The sequence below is a fragment of the Oenanthe melanoleuca genome, unplaced genomic scaffold (assembly GCF_029582105.1).
Source record: "Oenanthe melanoleuca isolate GR-GAL-2019-014 unplaced genomic scaffold, OMel1.0 S001, whole genome shotgun sequence".
Taxonomy (NCBI): domain Eukaryota; kingdom Metazoa; phylum Chordata; class Aves; order Passeriformes; family Muscicapidae; genus Oenanthe; species Oenanthe melanoleuca.
In genome coordinates, this window is record NW_026612650.1 from 5842842 (window position 1) to 5863250 (window position 20409).

The 20409-nt window shown below is 47.9% G+C and overlaps 4 protein-coding genes across 5 annotated transcripts in view; 3 read left to right on the plus strand and 1 right to left on the minus strand.

The window, feature by feature from the left end:
• Nucleotides 1-20409, minus strand: part of LOC130266127 (uncharacterized) — a 1034314-nt gene that overhangs the window by 752974 nt on the left and 260931 nt on the right. The gene's annotated exons all lie outside the window — the stretch shown is intronic.
• The window catches only part of LOC130266132 (olfactory receptor 14A16-like), a 540143-nt gene that overhangs the window by 55963 nt on the left and 463771 nt on the right, over nucleotides 1-20409 (plus strand). The gene's annotated exons all lie outside the window — the stretch shown is intronic.
• The window catches only part of LOC130266144 (olfactory receptor 14C36-like), a 255402-nt gene continuing 239312 nt past the window's right edge, over nucleotides 4320-20409 (plus strand). Inside the window, exon 1 of the mRNA XM_056515484.1 lies at nucleotides 4320-5251. The gene's annotated coding sequence lies outside the window, so the exon portion shown is untranslated. The remainder of the gene's footprint in view (nucleotides 5252-20409) is intronic.
• On the plus strand, nucleotides 10607-11554 carry LOC130266191 (olfactory receptor 14A16-like). Its single transcript, XM_056515559.1, has one exon. It carries the CDS (start codon nucleotides 10622-10624, stop codon nucleotides 11552-11554), a length of 933 nt encoding a protein of 310 aa, XP_056371534.1. The 5' UTR covers nucleotides 10607-10621.

Here is a 20409-nt window from a genome sequence, read left to right on the forward strand (position 1 = left end):
GCTGCAGGTGCATTGTCCTGCAGCCAGAGGCTTCCTGTGCCAAGGGCTGGGAGTGATTCTGCCCCACTCACTTCTGAGCATCTTCCCAGTCCTGACTGATTGAAGCTCTCTGTGCCTCTGTGCTGTGCCTGGGGTGGCTGCAGGCAGTGCCCCAGCCCTGCTGGGTTGTGAGAAGAGCTGCTCAGCAAGAGAAATGTGTTTTTGAAGCTCTTCTGGGTTTCCAGCATCTCCTTCTGTGCCAGGAGCCCAGCCCAGTTTAGCAGCACAGACACAGCTCAAAGAATATAATGACCCTCTTGGGGGCTTGTTCTGAGGCCCTGAACATCAGTCCCTGTGAGGGAGGTGAAGAAACCTCTCAAGAACTCCAAGTTAGAATCAAACTCCAAAGTTTCTTAAAGTTTTAATGGGTCCCACTTAGGGACTGAGAAAGTGTCTCCAGATTCCAGTTAGGGCAGGAAATTGGAGGCAGAGGTTGCAGGTGGGGACAAAGAGAAGCCAAGTCTTGGTGCCCTGGGGCACAGCAGGGTCTGTGCCACCAAGGGCTGTGAGGAGACACCTTGTCCTGAGCCACTGGGGCCTCCTGACACAGCCCCAGCAAGGCTGGCCACTCTCACCCCTTGTCCTGCCCTCAGCATCTCCCCACATCCCAGTGGCCTCAGGGATCTGCTGGGACCAGTCCCTGGGGAGCCTTGGTCAGGAATGGCCCTGGGGCCTCCTGCATGCTCCCAGGGACTGCAGGTTTTTCAGAGGACTTTGGGTTTTGATTTTGCCTTGGAGTCTCTGAGAACTTTGTGCAATCATGGCCTCCAATTATCAGCTTTAATTAGTCTCTTGAAAGCCTTTCTCAGTAACAACACTCACTGGGGCTCATTAATGCTTCAAGGTACTACAGCTTTTTAAGGTACTTTTCTTTTTCCTTTCTTCTCTGAAAGGTTTTTGGGCAATCATGGCCTCCAGTTCTCTCCTCCAAGGAGTCCATGAGGAGCCTGTGTTAGGGATTGACCTCAGTGGGTGCCATTAATGCTTTGAGACATTTTGGGTTTTTCTTCTGCCTTGGACTCCTGGAAAGGTTTGTGCAATCTCCTCTGTGGCCCTGACATTCAAGGGCTCAGCACCAAATGCACCATGGGGCTCATTTTTAAAAAGCAGCCATGACAAACATGACAAACCATGACTCTGCCTTGATTTCCCTCTGGTTGAGAACATATCCAGCAATTTTTTAAATTCAGTATTTTGGCTGCTTTTATCTTTACATTTTCATTACAATTTTCAAGACTAATCCCTGTTTATACTCTAGAGATGTTTCCAGCAAACAAAAATTCTGCCTGATTATCCAGATACAATTTACAGACTTCAGTATTAATGTAGTGACATGGTTTTCATTCTTTTTCCTCAATCTCATTTTGGTTAGGAACAATAATCCTGTTGTCCACTGAGCTGACACCTGTTTAATTCCAGAATAATGTCCCAAGGTCCTTTTCTGTTCAGCTGTACCACGCTGTCTGTGGGTGACAAGGCTTGGTGGGTCCTTTCCTCTCTGGCTGGAGAGGTGCCTGGTCCCAGTTCCTGAGGGCACCCAGGCTCCTGGATGGAATTTGTGTGGAAGTGCCTCAGTGTCACATCAGCCTTCACATGGAGCCCTGTGGATCAGAGCATTTTCCAAAGAGCTGTTGGGACAAACAGGGAGATTTGGTCCTACAGGATCTGTAAAACAATATCCCATAACATCCACTTGTTCTGGCACAGAACACTTGGCTGCAGGGACATATTCCCATCCTTATCACCCAGGTTTCAGGATTCAAACAGTGCTGTCTTTCCCCACAGCTGTTCCTTCAGCTGGCCTGGGAGGGCATTTGGCCCCTGCACCCACACTCTGGCTCCATTATTAGGACTGGTGCATCCAAACCCTTTATCTCCATGAACAGCAGAGATTTGAGGTGGATGTCTTTTTTTCACAGTTGTTTTAAAAACTGCAATATCAATAATCATGCTACCCTGCCATGAGATTTATTAATCCAATTTTTCACTATTGTTTAATAGAATTACTTTAATTTCTCCTTGATAATCTGCACCAATTAGTCCTCCCAAGACATGAACACTTCAAGGCCAAGCTCGAGTGTGTATTTATCAAGCCAAAGTGTCCTGGAGGAATCTGAATTCCTATTCCAGTATTGATAGCTCTCATTCATTTCTGATTTATCCTAATTAATTGCAATGCATAAAGGTCCAGCCCTGCAGCCTCTGGAGGGGCCCTGTCGGGAGCCATCACACCCAGAATAATTTCCCAGGCAGTCACAGTGTCATTGTCCATGGCTGTATTTTCAAACTGGATGCAGCCATGCACATCCAGGGCGTTTACATTTTTCCAGTGGGCCCATTGTTAAGGGTATGGAGCACATCTGTGAGGTGGGATTTTCATTGCAATAAATTCCCATTTCCTCAGTTTTCAACTGCTCTTTTAACAACCCCTTCATCTGTTCAATCAGTACTGCAGGTTGTGGATAGCCTGGTATATGAAAAACCCCAGCAGTCTTACTCTATTTTTCACAAGAACAGACAAAGCATTCCCCATCCTAGTGTTAGGATAAAACCCTATAAAACCAGCCAATTTTATCCTTTCCTCTTTCATTCGTTGTATACAATCTCACAGAGTTCACCAGTGATGTCTGTGTCCTGGCCAGTCATTTTGTGTAGACTATAAAGTGTTACATGCCTGAGCAGCCAAAGCTAAAAACAATTAGTATGCGGAGCATTATTTTACAATGTCATTATATATATGTGAAAGTATATATATTTAATTTTTTATTATATATATAATTCTTTATTATATTTTTACTCTTTTCTTGGCACAGATAAATCCTTTGTGTTGCTCCATGTTGGAGCATTTTGACAGCAATCGTTCTCTTTGTTGGTGCTGTTTCTGGGATGCTGTTAACAAAATTCATCCTCATCTGATGATGATGCCCACCCAGCAGCTCCATCGCCAGTACGGCCAGAGCCGGGCAGAGGCGAGACCTCGGCAGGATGGGTGGGGGCACGGACAGGGCAGCCCCCTCGGGGCCGTGGGTGGGCCGGGGGCGGGCTGGGGGCATGGCTCAGTCTGGGAAAGGGAGGAGAGAGACTGGGAGAAGAAGGGCTGGTAAAGCATGAAATGGAGACTCTGAGAGAGTGTGCGGGACAGCAAGAGAGGGAGAGGAGAAGCAAGAGGGAGTCGACAAAGTCGCTTCTTTTGCTTCTTTTGCTTCCTTTGCTTCTTTCACTTCTTTCACTGTTGCTGCTCCTCCCGCCACTGCTGCTGCTGCTGCTACAAGTGAAGCGCCGGGACCATTTGTCTGCTTGTCCGTGTGTCCGTTCCCTGCTCACCCCCACGCCGAGCCCTGCTCTCCCCATTGCCAGCCCCTGGGTCTGTCCAAACACAGGAACTTCGCTGTGTTGAGCCAAGATCCAGAGTCTTGACTCCTGCACGGTGGCAGAGGAATCCCCTTGGTTGATGCTCTGTTTTGTTCCTGCTGGGGCTCAAACACTATCTGAGCACATTCCCTGAATGCAGAATTTGTACCTGACCCAAGCACTGCACTTGTGTCTCCAGCATTCCTTTTCAAGAAAAAAAGGGAAAGGCAAGAGGGTAGCTCATGGTATTTTACCGTGTCTAAAACTTGACAAGTCATGGATCTTAGAGGTGAGATCCATTTGGAATTAATGGGATGGAGAAGTAGTTCAAGATGGAAAAGGGGAGCATAAAATATAAACAGAGTAAAATATCTTGGATTGTTTCTTTCCATTTTCATTTAACTTCTTTATAGCTGTTTTCAGTTTTCCCAGCATCTTCTCTACAGTCATTTTTGCGCTTTCCAAGAACCTTTCCTGGGGATGAGGTGCAGCTTCTGTCACAAGATGTGCTACCAACTGAAGAATGACTCTTGCAGCAAAGCAGGACAAAGGTTTTGAGAACTTGGCAACTTGTTCTTTCTTTTCCTTCTGGGCTGGAGAGTTCTGCCATAGGTAAGGTTTTCATTGTTACCATTCTAACCTAAGAAAACAGGAGGTGGTACCAGGAATTGTTAGGGAATGCAACCATGACTGAATGCAGAGAAAGAATCTCCAGAGCCTGCAGCCACAAGTGGAGAGTTGTGTGATAATCATTCCAACACCTAGACATCTTGAAAGTGATCTAGAATGTGAAAATGGACTGGCAGAGGGAGATTGTTTCTGTGTTCAGTTTAGCTGATTCTACATCTCTTGCACTGGTGTAAATCAGAAGTACCATCAGTTCATGAAAAGCACCAGAACAAGCTGGACTTCTCAGTAGGTGACTGAAATCATCAGAAAAGGAGAAATGGTGAGAATTAACTTTGTAAGAAGGGTAATTTTTCCTAATAATTTTCAGTTCATTCCCTTTGCTTTTGTCCTGTATAGCAAGGCTATTTCCATGCCAGATTCCCCATTGAATGAGAACCCTGAGCTTGTGGAAGTGCCTGAAGGATGCCCTGTTCCTCTGCAGGACACTCAGCCTGAAACAGGAGCCTGAGCCCTCTCTGGGGAAGCCTCCTCCGAGCTGGAATTTGTGCCGTGCTGGGAGAGGAGGAGCAGGGGAGAAGGCTGGGCGCTGTGTGGCAGGAGCAGGAGGTTTGGGCCGCAGGACATTCCGCCTGGGCTGCTGCCCCGCAATGGGCGGCCGTGCCCGGGGCTCTGGGCCCGGCCCCGCGTGCGCTGAGCTCCCGACACTGCGGGAGCTGCCCGGGCTGGGCTCAGGATCCTGCTGGGGCTGGGCAGCAGGCTGGGCTCCCACTGGGACCAGCAGCAGCTGGAAACACCTCTGGGCATCTCCATTTTCTGCTGCTGCTCAGAAGGAACAATGAAGCGAGGAGAAAAGTTCTGATATCTCTTTGTCCTGGTGGATTTTTTCATTGCATTTGACACTCCAGAGGCAATTTCTGTGATTCTATTTCAGCAGCTCCAGTAACAGGGCTGTGTTTGAGCACTTTAAAAGTGGCCTGTGTGTCTTTAGTTCTCCTCAATTTTGTGCTCAGGGACTTGTGAACATTTCAAATCTGCTACTCATGATGCCTGCAACATATAGCCTGAGTTCCCTGTCACAAAAGCACCCTGGGTAGCACTGATTGAAAAAGACAATTTCAGCTTTACAGATAAAATTCAATTGGCAAGCAGAAGAAGGAGAGCAGCCAAGATCTACAATTACCAAGGCAAAGGCAACAAAAAGGCAAGAAAAGCCTTCTGCTGTCACCTCAGGGTGAGTACAACAGGGTTGAAAGCAGCGCTGGGACCCAACCCTTTCTCTCTCCAAAGGCTGGGTCAGGGCAGCACAGGTGGCCCTGAGGAATCAAGGTGTGGTTGTTTGTTGCTCTGCTCCAGAATTCACCTGGAAAAAGCCCTTGGGAGCGAGGCAGGAGCAGGTGGGAAGGGGCCGGTGCTGCTGCTGCTCCTGCCCGGGAGCCCCGGCTGGGCCGGGCCGGCACCCACTGAGCTGCGGCTCCTGCTGCTGCCAGAGCCGGGCGGGACTGGGGACAGGGAATGGACACGGGGACAGCAAAGGCCTTGGGTGGGACTGGGGACAGGGAATGGACACGGGGACAGCAAAGACATTGGGCGGGAGTGGGGACAAGGAATGGACATGGGGACAGCAAAGGCCTTGAGTGGGACTGGGGACAGTGAAATGGACACGGGGACAGCAAAGGCCTTAGGTGGGACAGGGGACAGGGAATGGACACGGGGACAGCAAAGGCCTTGGGTGGGACTGGGGACAGGGAATGGACACAGGGGACAGCAAAGGCCTTGGGCAGGACTGGGGACAGGGAATGGACATGGGGACAGCAAAGGCCTTGGGGCTGCAGGGATGTCGTGCTCGGGCAGCGCCAGCACAGAGCTTCATCCCACAGTTAACCCCGAGGAAAACGCTGGGAAAGGCTCCATTGGAGCCTTTCTTTACTCGTCGCTGTGAAGGGAACAAAATAAAAGGGGAACAAGCTGGGCCTGACCCCTTCTCTTTTGGGAGGAGCCATGAGGGGTTGTGAGAGGCTGTGAGGGGTCCTCAAGGGCTGTGAAGAGCAATGAGCAGCCATGGATGGCTGTAATGGGCCATGAGGGTCCATGAAGGGCTTTGGGAAGCTGTGAGGGGCTGTGGGAGGCCAGGAACCTCATGGAACCAAGGGTCCATTGTGACACTGCAGAACCAAGAAAACTGATGTTCACAGTACAAAGGGTCATGGAACCAAATTCCATTGTTATATTGTGGGCCCTCAGGGAGCCATGGAGACCATTATGGCACTTTGGGACCCATTGGACCCAAGGGGCCATTGTGACACTGCAGGGCCTTGTATGAGCAAGGGGTCATTGTAGCACGGCAGGGCCTCATGGAATCAAGGGGATTATAGTGACACTGTGGGGCTCTGTGAGACCACAGGGACATTCTGACTGTGGAACCAAGGATACCATTGTTACACACTGTGACACCAAAGGGCCATCGTAGAAGTCAGGGAACCAATGAGACCATTGGGACATCACAGGGCCTCATGGAACCAAGGGGCCATTGTGACACTGTGTCACCATGGAACCAAGGATACCATTGTTACACTATGGAACATTGTGGAACCAAGGAGGCCATTGTGAACAGGCAGGGGAACCTGCTGATACCATTATGAACTTCAAGTTCTTGTGACACCAAAGGGCCATTGTGGAACTGCAGGGCCTCGTGGAACTAATGAGACCATTGTGCCACTGCGGGGTCCCATGGAATCCTGGAGACCATTCTACAACTCTGAGGCCTCGTTGAATCAAGAGGCTTGGCAGGGCCTCATGGAAGCAAGGAGACCATTCTGGCACTCTGAGTCTGCATGAAACCAAGGGACCATTGAGACACCACAGGGCCTCATAGAGCCAGAGCAACCACTGCGACACTGCAAGGTCTGATGGACACAAGGGGCCATTGTGGCACTATGGTCCCCCATGGAAGCAAAGGGCCAGTGTGACACAGGCAGGTCTTGTGGAACCAAGGGGCCATGGTGATTCTGAGGAGCCCAATAGAACCAAGGGGTCATGGTGACACCACAGGACCTTATGGAACCATGGAGACCATTGTGATACTCTGAGACCTCTTGGAACCAAGGGGCCATTGTGTCATTGTGCAGTCCTATGAAACCATTTTGACACTGCAAGGCCTCAGGGAAGCAAGGGGCCATTGTGCCACTGCAGAGCCAAGGAGAACATTGTGATATTGCTGGGCCTCATGGAAACAAAGATCTGTTGTGATACTGTGGGGCCTCATGGAACCAAGGGGTAATTGTAAAGCTGCAGCGCTCCAAGGACCCAAGAACATGGAACAGACCTGGTTGACTTGGCCTCCTGGGGCCAGAACTGGTCCAGCTGACCTTGGCATGTTGAGGGTTCCTTCTCATCTGCCCCTGAAATCTTAAAGTTCCATGCTTTCCTTCTTTCTCCTCCAGGTGCCGAGTGGCCGAAATTGGGATACCTCCAAATTTGATTATATCCTTGGATTGTTCCCATATGAAACCTGCCAGGACAGACAACTCTGTCTGGCCATGGTCTCATAGGGACGACATTGCATCTGCCTTTAAAGCACTGGGGGACTGTGCTTTTCTCCCATGGAAAGAAACATCTTTCATGTCCAGACACACATGGCCAAATGAGAATCTGCCTCTAAAATTCCTTGTATGCAAGGATAGCTCCCAGACAAAAGCTGCCAGGAATGTCTAGGTTCCCATGGCTTCCTGAGGGCCAGCTCTCATCTGCCTTTGAAACATTGGGGCCCTATACTTTTCTTCCTATGGAAGAGAGCTGTCCTTCTTGTCCAGATGCCCAGGGACAAAACTGGGATTTGGCCTCCCAAATTCCATCTATACAAGGATTGCTCCCAGACAAATGCTGCCAAGACAAACAGGTCTGTCTGGCCTTGGCCTCCTTGGGACTGCCTCTAATCAGTCTTTCCTTCCTGTGGAGAAGAATTGTCATTCCGGTCCAGGCACCCATGCCTGAAATGGAATTCCACCTCCTAAACTCTGCATATATCCAAGGGTTTCTTTCAGACAAAAGCTCCAATAACAGACAGGTCTGGCTTGCCTTTGCCTCTGATCTGCCTTCAAAACCTGGGGTTCTGAGGTTTCCTTCCTTTAGAGAAGAACTGTCCTTCTTGTCCAGATGCCCAAGGCATCAAATCATTGACCACTAGATAGGGAAAAAGGAGCTCGGTGCTCAGTGAAGTAGAGACTGAGGAGAGTGGAGGAGAGCCCTGAGAGAGATGGAAGGGTGGTTTCAGGGATGGTGGATCCTTCTGACACAGTGGAAAACAGCCAGAGAAAAAAGAATTAATGCCAAGGGCAGCTGGGATGGTCCAGAACGGACAGAAAGAGAAAGGAATTTCTCTCCCAGGGCAGGGCTGTGGTGCAACACGTCCCCCAGAAGGAGTCTGGAGCAGCCCAAGGCTCTGTGTGGCCAGGCAGAGGCAGGCAGGACGCAGAGCTGTCAGCAAAGGAAGGGCCAGCAAGGTGGGGCAGCCGGGGGATGACGACAGCCTGCAGGGACAGAGGCGCAGGGCATGGACACCGTAGGACAGCCTGGGCTGCAGAGGGCACAGGGATGGGCAGCAGCTGAAAGGCCCTGCCAGAGCCAACTGCTGCAGCACTTGGGCCATGGCTGCTGGCCCTGGGCCTGAGGCCAGCAGGGGACAAGTGAGCCTTGCTGTGCTGGGGCCTCATTGCCTCCTTGTCCCTGCTCAGCAGCCTGGCAGGGGCTGCCCCATGGTCCTGCCCTTGGCATTGCACATCCCCAGAGCCCAGTGCCCGGGAAGAGCCCTGAGCAATGAGGGAGGGACAGGATCTGCCTTGCCAGGGTCTGGGGCTCAGGCCTTGGCCCTCTGCATTCCTGAAACACAACCAGATTTGCTCAGCATCCGAGAAACCTTTCCCTTGTTTATCTTCATCTATCATCAGTGCCTCCAGTGTTTGGCTCTAACTGGAACCTTGGGGCATTTTCTGAGTCCCGTCCCTCAGTGGGACCCATTAAAACTTCAAGAAACTTTGGCATATTAATTTGATTTTGAGTTCTTTAAAAGTTTTTTTTAAAAACACTCTCTGAGGGATTGAATCTGATTTAAAAAAACAAACTCCTGAGCAGCTCATTAAAGTCGTTGTGTTGTGTCTCCTGGCACAGAGGAAGATACTGGCAAGCAGGAAAAGCTTCAAAATGACATTTCTTCTGAGAAGCAGCTCCTCTCCCAGCCCAGCAGGGCTGAGGGCACTGCCTGCAGGCACTGAGGGGACAGGAGCCAGGCACAGACAGGCTGAAGACAATCAGCACTGGGAAGACATTGAGCTCAGACTTCACTTGGGGAAACATCTTCACAGCCCTGGACATGGTGAGTCTGTGGGTGCAGGGCAATGTCCCCTGTGCTCCTGGAGGGATCTCCTGGAGCCAGCACAGCCCACAGCCTGGGGGATGTGTCAGGAGGACTCTCCCAGTTTCTCTGAGGCACAGGAGGAGGAGGAGGATGTGCTGCAGAGCGGGGCTGCCCTGGGCACCGTCAGAGGGACAGGGCAGGATGGCTCCTGCTGCCAGGGACGGCTGCAGGGGCTGAAGCTGGGGCTGCAGCCAGGGCTGCCCAGGGCTGTTCTGCAGAGCAGCTCCTGCAGCCCTCAGGGCTCTTGGCCAGCCCAGGGCATGTGCCACCTGCCAGGGGCAGCTCTCAGCCTGCCTGGCAGCTCCCCATGCACTGTGGGGAGAAGTTGGAGGTGGAAGGAGCCACCCCCATCAGGGCAGATTCCTCCTGCTGTGCGGAGGGTGCTGCATGGCCAGGACTGCTCTCAGCTTTCTCCTCAAGGGAAGGGAAAGGGGCTGTCAGGTGTGTCTGTGTCACTGAGACTCCTGCACTGTCCAACTGGGGACCAGCAAATCTGCCTCAGATTTCCCTCACAAAGTGCCTCCTCACCCTTCTCTGCCTACAGACAGCAGCAGCAGCACCGTGGGCAGTGCCCAGTTCTGAGAGGGGTCTGGAGGACAGAGCTGAGCCCCCAAGGCTGGCATGGGTTCTGGCACCACTGACAAGGACAAGACTTGGAAAGAGAGAATCAGCTCCCAGTAGGAAAAAATTCCAGGCAGCAGAGAGCCAGAGCAATCTGGATACCCTCCCTCTTCAGGTGCTAGGGAAGAGAGAAGGGTTTAAAGAGACTGACTTTTAAATTGGAGCATTCCAGAAGTCCACTTTATTTTTCCAGCACATTTTAAGTTTGATTACCCTGAAACAGAGGGAGGTGTAATAAGCCAAGTGCACCTGGGTGGGACCAGCAGGTCTGAGTACACTGGGGCACAGGGATCTGTTTTCCCTCTGGGCTCACCAAAGTCATGCATACAGAAATGCTGATGATGAGAATTTTTTTCTACCTCTGAGAATGGGTAAGTAACTCAAAAGCACCCACTGGCTGCTTTCGAAGCTAAGGTGAGCTTGAAATTTAAAAATTTAAGAGAAATTTTCCCAGAGAAAGAGAAGGAATTTTGAGTGAATTCTTAAGAAATTAGCATAGGATTGAGTCCACAAAGTTGGTGCAATTTATCAATGCCTTTTTTTCCAGTGCATGATGCCCCGAGACAGCAAATGTCCAACAGCAGCTCCATCAGCCACTTCCTCCTGCTGCCATTGGCAGACACGCGGCAGCTGCAGCTCCTGCACTTCTGCCTCTTCCTGGGCATCTCCCTGGCTGCCCTCCTGGGCAACGGCCTCATCATCAGCGCCGTAGCCTGCGGCCACCACCTGCACACCCCCATGTTCTTCTTCCTGCTCAACCTGGCCCTCACTGACCTGGGCTCCATCTGCACCACTGTGCCCAAAGCCATGCACAATTCCCTCTGGGACACCAGGAACATCTCCTATGAAGGATGTGCTGCTCAGGTGCTTCTTTTTATGTTCTTCATGTCTTCAGAATTTTCCCTCCTGACCATCATGTGCTACGACCGCTACGTGTCCATCTGCAAACCCCTGCACTACGGGACCCTCCTGGGCAGCAGAGCTTGTGCCCACATGGCAGCAGCTGCCTGGGCCAGTGCCTTTCTCTATTCTCTGCTGCACACAGCCAATACATTTTCCCTGCCCCTGTGCAAGGGCAATGACCTGGGCCAGTTCTTCTGTGAAATCCCACAGATCCTCAAGCTCTCCTGCTCCCAGTCTTACCTCAGGGAACTTTGGCTTATCATGATTAGTGTCTGTTTATCATTTGGTTGTTTTGTGTTCATTATTTTCTCCTATGTGCAGATCTTCAGGGCTGTGCTGAGGATCCCCTGTGAGCAGGGACGGCACAAAGCCTTTTCCACCTGCCTCCCTCACATGGCTGTGGTCTTTCTTCTCATCAGCACTGCAGTGTTTGCCTACCTGAAGCCCCCGTCCATCTCCTCCCCATCCCTGGATCTGGCAGTTTCAGTTCTGTACTCAGTGGTGCCTGCAGTCCTGAACCCCATCATCTACAGCCTTAGGAACCAGGAGCTCAAGGCTGCAGTGTGCACAATGATGACTGGATGGTTTAAGAAACAGTAAACTGGTTGCCAATTTCTGCAAATCACTTGTAATAAAAGTAATCTTTGATATTTCTTGTTGGATTTGTTATGTTGTTTCTTTTTTCTCTTATTTTTTTTTTTTTTGTTTTTTAATATTGTCCACAATACTATACATAAAGGTCACTTTTTCTACCCTTTCTCATTTTGCTTCCCTCCAGCTTTGCTGTGGTCACAGACTGTGTCAATGAGAAGCTGTTCTCTCAGTGGCTTTAAATGAACTAAAGGAACTCCCAGCAAAGTTTTCTCCAGAGATGCCCCTTTTGTTCCCTTCTCTGGAGCTGCAGCAGCAACGTCTGTGTGCAGAGCTGGGGGCAGGTCAGGGGTGCCCAGCAGATTTGCTTCTGCTGGCCACACCATTCCTGATCCAGGCCAGGAGCCATTGGCCTTCTTGGCCACCTGGGCACACTGCTGGCTCATGTCCAGCCTGCTGTCCATCAGTGCCCCCAGGTCCCTTTCTGCCTGGCCACTTTCCAGCCACTCTGTCCCCAGCCTGGAGCACTGCAGGGCTTCTTGTGGCCGAAGTGCAGGACTTGCACTTGGTCTTGTTAAACCTCATCTTGTTGGATTTGGATGCTGGATCCAGCCTGTCCAGGTCCCTCTGCAGAGCCCTCCAACCTTCCAGCAGGACCACACTCACACCCAACTTTGTATCACCCTTACACCATGAAGCCCTGGAGTGTCACAATGGTCTCCATGATTCCAGGAGGCTCCATAGTCACAAAGGCCTTTTGGTCCCATGGAGCACTACAGGGTCAAAATCGTTTCCTTCACACCATGACTCCCCTCAGTGTAACAATGGCTCCTTGGTTATGTGAGGTGCTGTAGTGTCACAGTGGCTCCACAAGGCCCCAAAGAGTAACACTGGCCCCATGTTTCCACAAGGCCCTGCAGTGTCAACATGGCTCTATTGTAACACAAAGTCCCAAAGTGTCACAAAAGTCTCCTCATTCCTAGAAAGCCACACAGTGTTAAAATGGTTTTTTGGATTCCATGAAACCCCAGACTGCCACAATGAATCCTTGATTAGATTTAGCCCCACACTGTAAGAACAGCCCTCTTGCTTCTCTAAGTGCAATGCAGTGTCAAATCATCAGAGAATCACAGAATTAACCCTGTTGGAAAAGATTTTGAAATCCCCAACTCCAACCTGTGACCCAACACCATCTTGTCACCCAGACCACGGCACTCAGTGCCATGTCCAATTTCTACCTTAAACACCTCCAGGGACAGTGACACACCCACCTCCCTGGGCAGCCCATTCCAATTCCAAATCCCTCTTTCTGTTGTTATAAATGGGTATTGGATGTGTTTGATTTTGTCCAATTAATCAAACCACAAAGTTAAAATTAGCAGTAAATTATTAATAATAGCAATTGTATATAAATTAATACAATTAAAATATATGAGTTATATAAATTTGAGTAAATACAAAGTTTGCCAGTAATTTGAGTATAATAGAGGTCCAATGGTTCGTTTGAATAAAGCATAAGCAAAACTGGCCGGGGGTACGGGGAGGGATTCTCCCTTCCGCGTGTACCAAACCAGTCAAGATAAAATCTCACTTATATACTGTTTACTAATACATATTAATACAGAATTTTCTAGAAAGCTCCTCCTAGTTTCTGTTCCTAAAATCTCTGTCACTATATTGTGCTGTGCATGTGTCACCAGTGGTCGGGGGTCTCCTTTCGGGCTCTTGTTTCCGATGAAGGCTCTGGGTCTTCCTCAGTGTTCACTGTTTGACCTTGCAGGTACCGCAGGCGCACTGAGCTTAGAGTTATATAATAAATATATATTCCCATAAGAGGCCTCACTCCAGTGACCAACTCTTTGGAATCATCCCAATTTGGCCCAGTTCAAGGTCGAAAACCTATTTCTAGCCACTTGTTCTTAGACCTATACCCTTCCTATCCTGCCTCCCACCTAACATCTGGACGGTGAGTTTTTCTGCTTTGTTTAACCATTTCCTTTATCTCTTTTTGCCTTATTGCAATTAAATACAATTATTGATTAATTATAATGCTACAATTTTGCCAATATTGTTACAATTTAATTAGCACGAATCATGTATATAACAAAACCAAAGCGTGAATGTGACATCGTGGGCCTTCATGGAATACTGGAGACCACTGTGACACTTCAAGGCCTCGTTGAATTAAGGGGCTCTGCAGGACCTTGTGGAAGCAAGGAGACCATTGTGACACTGCAAGGCCTCATGGAAGCAAGGGACAGTTGTTACACTGTGGGACCCCAAGGAAGCAAAGGGCTAGTGTGACACAGCTGGGCCTTGTGCAGCCACAGGGACATTGTGATCCTGAGGGGTCCAGTGGAACCAAGGGACCCTTGGGACACTGCAGGACTACATGGAACCACAGAGACCATTGTGACACTCTGCAGCCTCATGGAACCAAGGGGACATTGTATCATTGTACAGTCCTATGCAACCAAGAAAACCATTTTTACACTCCAAGGCATCATGGAGAAAGTGGACCACTGTGAAATTACAGGACCCCATGGAAACAAGGGGCCAGTGTGACACTGTGGGACCCCATGGATCCAATGGAACAGGTAACAGATGTGGTTGGCTTGGCCTGACTGGTCCAACTGCCCTTGGCATGTCAAGGGTCTCTTCTCACATGGCCCTGAAACACTGCAGCTCTGGGCTTTCTTTCAAATGCAAAAGGACCCTTCTCCTCTATTTTCCCATGGCCAGAATGAGATTCTTCCCATTCAAAAATTCCATATATTCAGAGATTGTTCCTAGACAAAAGCTGCCATTGCCAACAAGTCTGGCTGCCCTTGGCTTCCTGAGAGCCACCTCTCACCTACCTTCAAACTCTGTGGCCATGGACTGTGCTTGTTATGGAAAAGAACTGTCCTTCCCACCCAGGCATCCATGGCCAAAATTGATATTTCTCCTCTATGCAAGGTTTTCTTCCAGTCAGATAAAGATGCCAGGACAGACAGGCCTGGCTGGCCTTGGCCTCTGGTGGTCGCCTCTAATTCACCCTGAAATACTGGGGCTCTGTGCTTTCCTTCCTATGGGGAAGAACTGGCCTTCTCATCCACACGCTCATGGCTGAAATTGGGATTCTGCCCCAAAATTCATTATATCCAAGGGTTGTGTGAGAGTCCATCTGAAAGCCTCTCGCTTGTTCTGCCCAACGACCCTCGACTGAGGCCTAAGAAGACTCCTCAAACTGCAGTTTAAAGGCGCTGGCCAGGGATGGGAGGAATGCCAGGCATTTCAGGAATGCCAGGTTCGCAGGTGTTGCCCATCGGACCAGGACTGGTTTCTCAGGAGACTGGTTTACGGATAGTCATGGTGCACTGAACTGTGTTTAGTCGACAAGGCTCCCACAGGTGCGAGAACAATGAACTGGTCAGAGATGGAGTGCCCTGTGTTTGTTTCATTGACAAGGACTCGCTTGGGCTTGTTGTGGGTTTGTTCCCCCCACGGAACCCAAAGCTGTCCCTGAAAGTCCTCACCTGTTTGGCCAGTCGCCCGACACCTTGGAAAAGAGTGTAATAGACACCCTCAAACTAAAGACCCCCGAGATCTCCCCGGACGGCAACGGACATCTATTGGCTGGTTCCACGAGGATCGTCTGCCCGTCTGGTAGCTATAATCCCAACCCGTTTTCTCTCTCTCTGTCTCTCTCTCTCTCTCTCTCTCTCTCTGTCCCTCTATCACATTTTGTTGGCACTAAATAAAAGCGCATCTTTTGCAAAAGTAAGCTGGTTTTGTCTCCTGCTGTGTCTTTTGCGCTTTGAGATCCCTAAAAGAACCTATCAGGACTCTGCATGTGGTGTGGACCCTGACATTTAATTGGCGTAGTCGGCAGGATTCCCTGATACTGGAGGAGTTGGGGGTTCTCTGTGCACTTTGTACCAGGGGAAGACCTGTGCCATTTCAGCTGCACCCAGCCTGTCAGTACCGTGAGGACTGAACAGTGTTGGAAAGCAAGGGAGGTGGTATTGGGTTCTTCCCACAATCTGCACACAGACCCAGGTGGAGAATCAACTCCATTTCAGTTATCGGAGAATTTTTTGTAAAGGATCTCAACTGTGCAAAAGATGGGACTTGTGTTTTTGTTGTATATGTGTTGTTAAGCTGCTTGTTGTAGTTGAGGAGAGAACCTCCCAGGCAGTTTCTGATCCTCTAACCCAGGCAGAGAAGAAAGGGGATTGTCCTCAGCTAAAGGCTGGGTGTTTGTTTTTTTGGACCCCTAACCCAGGCAGGGAAGAAAGGGGTTGTCCTCAGCTAAAGGCTGGGTGTTTCTTGTTTTGGACCCCTAACCCAGGCAGGGAAGAAAGGGGATTGTCCTCAGATAAAGGCTGGGTGTTTGTTGTTTTGTTGTTGACTACTTGGGATCACGAAGAGACAAGCTGTTTTGTAACTAAGGTAGTACCTCCCAAGTAGTGTGGTCTCTTCACCCGCTCCAGGGACGAGAAGGGAAACACAGTTTTAGCTGTGCTTTTTGTGTAATTTTAAGTGTGCCTCCCTGAGAGTGCTTTTAGTCCCTTCGTAAAAATGTCCGAAGAAGATAAAAATGCTTTTTATGCTTTGCTAGCTAAGTATAATGCCAGACCCTCCCAAGGGGGAGAAGATTGGGCATACAGTAACTGGTTTAATTTAGAAAATGTGATTGATAGGATACATTCTTTGCAACATGAAACAAAATTCAAACTGGGCAAAAATAAGACCATTCTCTGCTCAGTTTTGGGCACCTGTCTTACGGCAGCTATAGAAACTCGCTTTACGCGAAGAAGTGAAGAAAGAGCAATTATTGACTCCCTACAAAATTTAGTGGAAATTTTGCAAAAACAACTAGATGAAGAAAGGAATGACAATCATGCTTTGAGAGATGAGATTCATTCTTTAAGAGATGAGAATCATTCTTTAAGAGCTGCCCTAAGACAAGAACACACCAACACTTTAAAACACACTGATTTACCAAAAGAAACAGAAGAGAAAGAAACTAATCAAATATATCCTCAAAAAAAACTGACTCTGATGAAAAATAGTGGAAATTTGGGAAAATACTGCTGCCCTAGCTTGAGACCTTTGGTTAAAACAGAATACAGTTTTATCAATGATGAGAATTTTGACCCACAAATAACCACTACAAAAATCCTGTACACTGCTACTAAATTATCAGAAGAAGCAGCTAGTGGGTACTGGGGACATGGGACTTTCTTAACAACAGAAGTCAAACGTAACTTATGGTCCCCACCTCAGTGTGCAGTTTATTGGGCAGCAGGGCTTAACCCTTTGGAAAGGGGAGACCTTGTAGCTTTAGTTGGTACTCCCGACCAACTCCTAGAAAACATTCAAAAAGCTGCTTGCTTGCAAATTATACATGAAATAAAACTCACTGCTGGCTATAAATCACCTATGCAATTGCCTGTAAATGTAAAACAATACCCTCCTCCTGGTGCCAAAGGAAGGCTCAAACTGGTTATACAGGTCTTGCAAAACTCCCCTGTATGGCCAATCCAAAAACCCAAACCTGACAATGGGGTTGTTTAACAGTATATTGGTGATACCCTTGTGGGAAGAAATGAAATAGAAGTAGTGGGAGATACCTAACAAAAAATAATCTCCCATTTGGAAAGCCCTAACTTGCAAATTGCCTCAGAGAAAATTCAAACACCTTCTCAGGAAGTGAAGTTTTTGAAGACAGCCACTACTAGGACTGCCCCCCCTGACAGGGTGGCCCAGAAATTCTCAGTAACAGAAGGAACTGTAAAAAATCTGGCAATAACAGAAACTGAGAGCTTGGGTAGCAGCTACAACAAACCTGCCTCGGTAATTAAAGTAGCCTCTGCCCTCTCCCCCAAACAATCTTTGTTCACTAATTCTTTGTTCACTAATGCTTTGTTCACTAATGTTTCTGCTGAACAAATTATTGCTGGGGGACGGGGTGGCTCTTGGGTTGGGTTGTTGATGGTTATTTGGAGTGTTTTCCAGCTTGAAGTGTGGAGTGCCTCCTTTGTCTGCAACTACACTGATTTTCATCCTGTGTTTAAAGGAGGTACAGAGTGGCTCCCTTTTTGGCAGCGAATTATTGGGAAGTAAATAGAATTCCAGTCTGCATTACATGATGAATAGTTCCATCATTTTAACCTCCTGCCTCTTTGTGGCAGATTCTGTTGTGTTTACTTTTCACAGAATAATACCATGGAACATGAAGATTAATTGCTGAGTCCCTCATCGAACCTGCATATTTTGTGAAGATTCAAAATCAAATTGAACTGTTGTACAATTTTCCTATGAAATTATGTGTGGTAAAAAAAATATAAAATACTGAGGGGAACTTGATGTTAATATTATAACACCTACTACCCAACCACCGGTTATACTGAGCCTGAAAATATTTAAAATGGGATCTTAGGTAATTTGGTAAACTAGCCAACAACAAATATTGTTTAATTTGGCATGGTCTTTTAAACAAATCAAATTGCCAATGCAAGACCAGGAGGATTCTTTCAAGAAACAAACAAGAGACATAACCGGTGTTGTGGGAACAAGATTGGGAATTTTGAATAGTATTGATTTAGAAGTATTAATGAAAAAATTGGCTAACATTTCTTTAGCTCTCTGCTGTATCCAGGTTCAATTGTGGATGCAGTCAGTTGCTGCCTCAATTATACGAGAAGTGGAGGAAACCACTTTTCCTACTGAAATTCAGAGAATAATTTGGAATAATGTTCATTATTTTGAAACAGAATTCCAATCCTGGTGAAACTACTACCCCAGCATAAGCACAGCCACAGCTTTTGCACTCACCATATGTAATGTTTCATTACATTCAATATTCCCTCTCATTGCATTAAGGCTGAATCATGACAGAGCTATTCTCTATTCTTTTGAGCATAGAGAATGGGCCTGTCAAATTGGCGAAAAGTAACAAACTATTAATTTGGAAACTTACATTGTCTGGAAACAACAAGGGTTTATCTGTAAAAGTAATGCAATCAGAGCTCAAGATATTAGCTTAGACATAGATCAGAATGTCTGTAACTTTGAAAGTTATCCAAAGGAGCTATTGGGGTGTATGAGCAATGGGTGTGCATGCTTAAGAACTGCTTGTGATTTAGTGTTTATAGAAAATGTAGCAGTGGATTTAAAAAAAAAAAAATCATTCAAATTTTTGTGTTTGTATAGTTGGTATTATTCGTTTTAGTAAAGTTAAGTTTTTTGTTTCAAAATGGTTTTAGAAAAACAATTGTTTTAATCAATTTTGTTAAACATGTTATAATCAATATTGATTTACTTTAAATTTAATTGTTTTAATCTCTGGACCTTCAGAGGAAAACTGCACCTTCTACAGGAGCACTGCTCCAACTGAACCACATCTGCCACTGCAGGAGGATGCAGCCACCATTTAATGGGACTGCTACCAACACCCTGACTGATGGGGTATCAGGTTATATTCTGACTCTGTCAGGGTTGGGACTGTATTTCTATTTTAATTTTCCTAGTAAAGAATTCTTATTCCTAATTCCCCTATCTTTGCCTGAGAGACCCTTAATTTCAAAATTATAATAATAATAATCTGGAGGGAGGGGGCTTACATTCACCATTTCAAAGAGGAACTTTTGCCTTTTTTGGCAGACATCTGTCCTTCAAACCAGGACAAAGGAGGATTTGGGATGGAAAAATGAGATTTTGGAATAGAAAAGGAGATTTGGGGAAGGAAAAAGGGATTTGGGGTGGGAATCGAGGATTTAAAGTCAGGATTTCAGTGAGAAAAGGGGATTTGGGGTTGAAAAAGGAAATTTTGGGGCGGGAAAAGGAGATTTTAAGGTGGGAAAAGAATTTGGGGTCTAAAAAGGACATCTGGAGTACACAAAGGATTCTGGGTTTGGAAAAAGGAGGATTTGGGGTAAAAGAAGGATTTGGGATAAAAAATGGAGGATTTGGGATAAAAAAAGGAGGATTTGGGCCGCAGTGAACTTACCAGGGAGAGTGGGGGCAAGTGGTAGGTTTAGGGAGGGGTCAGGACTATTTTTGGGGCACTTTTCTAGGATTTTGGGGTATTTCTATGAAATTTGGGGGCGGTTCTGTGGGATATGGGGGCAGTTTTGGGGGATTTTTTGGTGTTTTGGGCTGGTTTTGAGCAATTCTGGGATATTTGGGGGCAGCCTTAAGGGATTTTGAGGTGGTTTGGAGGCATTTTAGGGTGGTTTGGAGGGATTTTGGGGTGTTTCTAGTTGATTTTGGGGCAGCTTGAAGGGATTTGGGGTGTTTTGAGGCAGTTTTGGGGTTATGAGGGGTCGTTTTGAGCCATTTCTCTGGGATTTTGGGATGTTTTGGGGCAGTTCTGGGATATTCAGGAGAGGTTTTTGAGGCATTTCTCTGGGATTTTGGGGTATTCCAGGCAGGTTTTTTTCGGGTTTGGGGGTGTTTGGGAAGGTTTTGGGGTCACTCTTTGGTGAAGGAGATCTTTGTGGCGTTGCTCTGGGTGATCTTGGAGCGCCTGCACCTCGGTGTCCAACTCCACCAAGGCGATGTCGTGGTGCCAGGCACCAGGCGCATCTCTTTGAACCCCAGGAACCTGGCACGGGGGAATAGGGCCACGGATAGCCCAAAAACCAGGAATAGTACCCCAAAAATTCAGGAATGGAACACCAAAAAGTTTGGGAATGGTACTAAAAAAATCTGGGAATGGTACCCCAAAAACCTGGGAGTGGTACCCCAAAAATTTGGGAATTGTACCACAAAAAACTCAGGAATGGTACCCCAAAACATGTGGGAATGGTACCCCAAAACATGTGGGAATGGTACCCCAAAAACCTGGGAATAGTACCCCAAAAAACATGGGAATG